At 44.6% G+C, this 6,141-nt stretch overlaps 1 protein-coding gene across 8 annotated transcripts in view; it reads right to left on the reverse strand.

The window, feature by feature from the left end:
• FN1 (fibronectin 1) overlaps window positions 1-5,371 on the reverse strand; it is a 67,409-nt gene extending 62,038 nt beyond the window's left edge. For all 8 annotated transcript variants that reach the window (XM_037524002.2, XM_037524001.2, XM_037524000.2 and 5 more), the window contains exons 1-5: window positions 5,151-5,371; window positions 3,781-3,909; window positions 2,769-2,906; window positions 1,290-1,421; window positions 230-367 (exon numbers count right to left, since the gene is read on the reverse strand). In XM_037524002.2, coding sequence (XP_037379899.1) covers window positions 230-367; window positions 1,290-1,421; window positions 2,769-2,906; window positions 3,781-3,909; window positions 5,151-5,307 — 694 coding nt within the window. In that variant the 5' untranslated portion in view covers window positions 5,308-5,371. The remainder of the gene's footprint in view (window positions 1-229; window positions 368-1,289; window positions 1,422-2,768; window positions 2,907-3,780; window positions 3,910-5,150) is intronic.
• Between the last annotated feature and the right edge of the window lie 770 nt (window positions 5,372-6,141).

A 6,141-nucleotide genomic window follows, 5' to 3' on the forward strand; every position in this document is an offset into this window, starting at 1 on the left:
TTTACAACTAATCTTCAGATTCATGGCACATTTGGCATTTCAATGAATATTAACATTTTTTTTCTCAGTAGCTATAAGACCTTCGTGAACTAAGAGATTTTCAAAAATGTAGTTTTCTTTGAAGAAGCAGAATGGTTGGTTATAGAATTTTTCTTGACATCCAAAAGTTGGTTGATTATCTAGAAAATAATACTTGACCAAATCTTTAACAAAAACATGGAAAACATACTTCTGGAGGTACAGGTGATACGTCCATTGCCTTCTCCCAGACAAGTACAGTCCACCATCATCCAGCCTTGATAGGGCTTCTCCCAAGTTTCCCCAACAACGTAGGAAGTTCCAGCCGTATGATCAAAACATTTTTCAGCTACAGGAAAATTTGGAGGAAAAAAAAAAGGAAAAAATGGGTTATTTTGAATTGTGCAGTCTCCCTGTAATTTAAAGTGCATTGTGTAAGCAAAAATCCAGCCACATTTTTTAAGTGGTACTCTGTTCAAAAGGAAAGACACACTCTGTAACTAAGAACACAGCAAGTAACCAAAGCAAAAGACAGCTCAACCCAAGTTGGCAGGCAGAAATTCTGTTCTAATAAGTACATAGGCTGCTATTTTCAACTATTACCATCTTTCACATTGGTAGTTTGAGTGAATAAGACCTATGTGTGTATCCAGTGTAGGAGGGACTAAATTTGCAAAATTCCAATCTTAATGACCAATTATGAATGCCTGAATAAAATAAGAAAGGTATTTAAAATTTAGATTTCTGTAAAAACAGACACCACAAAGCAAATACCTCTGAATTAGAGAACAATAAGAGAGTAAAATGTAGAGGCAGAAGCATTGAGATTCATACCTGGAGAGTTCAACTGAGCATTGAAATAAAAAAGAGGCTAATTTTTATTTTGAAAATGAAATTACAAAGTGGGAGAGCACATACTATATTGTGTCTCAGTCCAGTGCATTCCAATAAAGAAATGTGTCAAAAGTGTCATTTCTTTACTTTTAAATAATTTATATCTTGACCAAAGAGGAACTTTAGATCAGTGATTAGACATATCTTTCAACTTTATCTTGTGCCTTTGAAATAGAATTAAGATTTCTATACAGTTAGTACTTAATTGAACTCCTTTAAGAGAATTATAGATTACATACCATTTCATTATTTGAAATAAAATTTCATTTTGCTATTTTTTGTATTGAAGTTTAGATGTCTTATCAGTTCAGATTTTGGTTCAGACAACATTGTGATGAAGTATCCCCATTCCCCACCCATCCCTTATGGCCACATACCTATGGGCTTGCAGGTCCATTCTCCTTTTCCATTTCCAAGACAAACACATTCTAACATGTAACCTCCAGTTTCATGGGGTCTCCTCCAGGTGTCACCGATCTTGTAGGACTGACCCCCTTCATGGCAGCGGTCTGTTCAAGATAATGAGCAAATGTCAGGGAGAATGGGACAGATAATACTTAAAAAAAAGAAAAAGTCCCATGGTTCTCCCAAGGTAAGTACTTAAGTTAGCCAAAGTGAGGACAAAGATGATTCTTATTCCCATCGGAGATGGGAAAAGTTAACAGGTCTTGTTACTTTGGGTCATTCCATTAAATGATTTTATTAAGCACAATGGGAATCCACAGAGAAAACTGAACAGCAAATACAGAGGTCATAAAACCTGGTTCCCCAAGGAGATCACAGGAAATTGGGTCCTAAAGCTGAAAAGAAAGGCTGGTAAGCAAGGCCTCTCCACATATACAGAAGGTTGAGCCTGAGGCTAAGCTCAATGAAAAGGCCACATGGGGTGAAGCATTCCAGCTTTCCTGAGTGTGGAACCTGCGTTTTACCCTAGGAGAGAAATGTCATTTTGGTAGAAAGCAAATATACAGATACATAATCAAGTGTGGAAATCTGGGTACTTTTCTAGGTTGTTAAACACAATAGCACATCCAAAGGCTGAACTATCCATTAGGTTGTAAATTCCATGGACCAATGACTCAAGATCTGCCAACAAACTTGAATAAATCCTAACGTTAAGATGGGGGAAACCAAAAAGGCCTACTCACAAGGAACTGACTTGCTCATTAGGACAGAAAACTTTCAAATGACTTATTTTAAAAGATGAGTTTTTAACAATTAAATGCTATGTTAATAGGATCTATTGATAAATCAGTGAATCATACTGGAGAGATTGAGTTAGCTAAACTAGAATTGATGAGTCAACCCCAGTCTCTAAGTTCCTTGGAAACCTTTGGGCTATTCATGTCATATGATGATCCCTGGAGACAGAGACATCTGTTTCCTGGATATAAATTATTAGACACAAGGAGACCAGATTGCTTCTATGAGATGCAAGAAGTTTTGGCATGCCAACAAGAGCAGACCACACAATGGCTAATTCACTCTTTGTGATCATTAAGACAATCACATGATCAATCTGGCTTGAAAAGTCCCAGGTAATGTAAAATGGGCAATTCCTTTAAGCATATCTTGCTGGACTAGAACGAAGAGATCCACTTGGTTACTCGATGTAACTCTCTCTCTCTCTCCCTCCCCGCCCCCCTCACAAATCCATACAGATTAAATACCAATTCCTCCAGAGCCCAGACCCATTTTCCAGAAACACAGAACCAATTGGGTGACCACATAAAGATACCTGATCATGAGGAGTAAATCCCCAAGATAGGAATACCCCGTCAGTGATAGGACAGCAAGAGGGGAAATGAGAGCGGTAGAGAAATTCCTATGTATGATATTTTAGCATGATTTCTTACTTGCAATGGTGCAGCTTATTCTCCCTCGCCCAGCCCCGATGCAGGTACAGTCCCAGATCATGGAGTCCTTAGGGCGCTCATAGGTGTCGCCCACCCGGTAGGTGTTCCCTGTGTACTTGTCAAAGCACGTCTCTTCAGCTGAGGGAAGAGGAAAGTCCATGTGAGCCTCACATATGTAAAAGCTTTAAAGTATGCCACTGATCCCACCCAGAGGAAAATTCATGTTTCCGTTCCATGAGTTGCACGGTACAACTGGGAGTTCTAAAAAAAATCGAAGGGAAAGACCTAGATTTTACCCTGGACTCTAATAAAGACCTCAGTGTTTGACCCTTGGCAAGTTCTCTCATTTTCTGTAAATTAATTTCTTTTGTAAAGGAGTTTCAAGTCCTGAAGGAAAAGTCACATGAAGCACTACCTTAAGACTGGCTAAATTGTGGAGGACTTCAGATTCTCATCTCTGACCCAGGAAGTCACACTAAGGCCCATAGAAGAAGGAAATTTCGAAGACCCCTCTCCCACTTAAGAATCCTTTTTTCAATTTAGACTTATCAGGGCTTCTCTGTAGAGGACACTATAACTTACAAAAAAAAAACATATCGATGATCACAAAGGAATGAAGACTTTTAAGTCGATAGAGGTTTTGTGTCAAACTGAACACTTCTCAATATAGTGTCCATAGTAGTTTCTGATTCATAATCTTACAGTGTAAGATTTAGGCTTACATTCCAATAAATTAAAATTTTACAAGCTTTTTATTTGAGATGACACAATTTTTTATTTCTTATCAAAACTTCAAGAGCATGAAATAAGACTAGTTTGGGAACATTTTGTTTTAAAGGTAAAAGTAGCATATATAAGCGAATACAAGCAGTTACTAAATATTTTTAAAGAGGAAATAGAGACTCCTATTGGGAAAATGGTAGATGTAATTTTGCTACTGATGCTAAATTTAATGAATGAGAGCACTTCGCCATTTATCAAAGATACTAATGACCTGTCTCCTACCACTTACCCTCAGGTTTGCTCTCGCAGTTGAATCCCCTGCTCCCTCCGTAACAGGTACAAACCAAGGCATTGCCCAGGTAGGTCCGCTCCCATTGTTGGTTAATTTGGTAATGTTTCCCGTTATCGTAACAACCAACTGTAAGGAATTGAAAGAAAAAGTTATTATATTTGCAATTCCCTAATTCAAAGTATAAAAAAGCCTTGCACCGCTAAATTGCTGAGCCTACATACACATCAAACATAGAAAAATTAATTAATCACCAGAAAACAGGAGAATTAAACATGATGTCCCACTAAAATTTAGACACCATCTAAAGTGTATTGGAGGGCCTCCCTGGTGGCGCACGGGGTTAAGCAGCACACCATGAAGCAATCCGCAGCCTCTGCAGCACGGGTTGGATCCCCGCCCAGCCAGAGAGAAACATATGGCACCGCAGACCTCTCCTGTCTCGCCCGCTGCTCCCCTCAGCAGTGTATTTCAGTCAGTCTGCCTGTTCTGTTCCCCGCTCTGTCTCTGGTGAATCCTCTCACCCCCACCCCTCTGGCTTGTGCCCCAGTTCTTGTATGCATAAATAAATAAATCTTTAAAAAAAAATAAAGTGTATTGGAGCTCTTTAGGTGTTCCTTTTATTTATTTATTTTTCTTTCCACTTGGCTAAATGTTATACAGTGATGTCATTTTCATCTGGCCAGGGGTCTACATCAAAGGAGTGGAAACATTTTGAACAGGAGATAACTGGAATTACATTTTAAGACCATGCAAGGGACTTCAATGCTCTTTGGGGTAATAAGTCAAGAAAGGCAACTTCAAGCAATTCCCTTCAGTCCAGGGAAAGTGAGGGTGTCTTTGAAAAACTGGAAGAGGAATTCCGATCTCTGTTCTGAGAGAAGTATTCGGAGGGGCCCCAAAGCAATCTGAACCAATTACATCTCTTTCAAGTTTGTGAGGAACTAGAGAACTTTTAACTACCCTCTTCCCACCCCCATTTTGAAAATATGTAGCTAATTATTCAATAACAAAGAAAATAAGAAGCTTAAGGACCACACTAGCCCAAACGGAAATTTTAAAGGCATAGATCATTTTTTTCTCCCTTTTAAAGACAAGGTAGGTTAATTCACAGAAGCGCGACCTGCACTTGTTGAATGGTAGGAGCCCCGCGGGCGGTCCAGCGCCCCAGCCTCCACGCAAGATTTCATCCTAGACCCTCAGAACCAGCCTCCGCAACCCAGTCACCTTCTGTGCGCACAGACGGTGTCTCGCTAAGGCGCGCACCCACCCCACGCGCGCGCGCGCAACTTGCGCCCCAACTTTGGGGGACTTTACGGCCCCATCCCCGGGACAGCCAGCTTCCCTGACAGCCCGCGGGCAGTACTCACGCTTGTTCTGGCCGACTGGCACCGGGGCCTGGGGCTGAATGATTTGCTGAGCCTGCCTCTTTCTCTTGGAGACTCTGGTGGAGGGCACCGCGGTCCCCAGGCACAGGACGGCCAGCAGCAGCAGCAGCAGCAGCCCGGACTCCGCACCCCTGGGCATCTTGAGGGTGGGGGTTGCGACGCCCTCAGCAGGAGGCAAGTTGCCACCAAGTTCGGTTCAGCTGGCAGCCTGCGGGAGTCCCTTCCAGGGCGCCCCGGGGGTGCGCGCCTCGGAGGAGGTAGGCGCAGGGGGACGGCGAAGGGAGCTGGGAAGTTGTGGCTGCAGGTCCCCTCTCTCCGGCTCGCGCCCGCCCGGGGCTCCCAGTCTCCCCCTGCTCTGCGCAGCCGGCGCGGGCGGCCGAGCCCGAGCGCCGGGGCTTATAAGGGACGGTCCCCTCCCGCCCCCCGCCGGCCCTGGGCGCGCGCGAGGAGGACCCGCCGGGCGGCCCCCGCCCCGCGCCCCGCGCCCCGGCCGCCGACCGCGCGCCGATTGGCCGGGGCTGGGGTGACGTCAGGGGGACTGTGGGCTCACCGCGAACAAAAGAGGTGCTGATCCCCCGCCAGGGCTGGGGCGAGAGAACTTTTTTTTGGTTTCCTCTGCGGTCGTGAAACTTTTGGGGGTTGAGCGGGGAGGGCTGGGAAGCGGCTGGAAAGGCTTAGACCGGGAGGAAGGGAGGGGCTGGGAAGCCCAGGGTGCACGTCCCCCCCCCTCGCGTCCCTTTGCTTTTTATTGGGATGGGGGGTGGGGGGGGTGGAGGACATTGCGTCACCCCTGCAAAAAAATCTCTGCTCACTGGACTGTATTTTGGGGGAGAAAAAAACCATAAAGGAGCCACCACCTTGCAGCTGTAGGAATGTCGACTGTGCGGTCCCCGGGCGGGGCCGCTTTGCCTCGTGTTCCCTTTCTTTGGGCTGATGTGCACTGACTTGGGACTGACTTTCTTTGCCCTCGCAG

Source organism: Talpa occidentalis, unplaced genomic scaffold (genome assembly GCF_014898055.3).
Source record: "Talpa occidentalis isolate TD23 unplaced genomic scaffold, MPIMG_talOcc4v2.1 talOcc4.3, whole genome shotgun sequence".
NCBI lineage: Eukaryota > Metazoa > Chordata > Mammalia > Eulipotyphla > Talpidae > Talpa > Talpa occidentalis.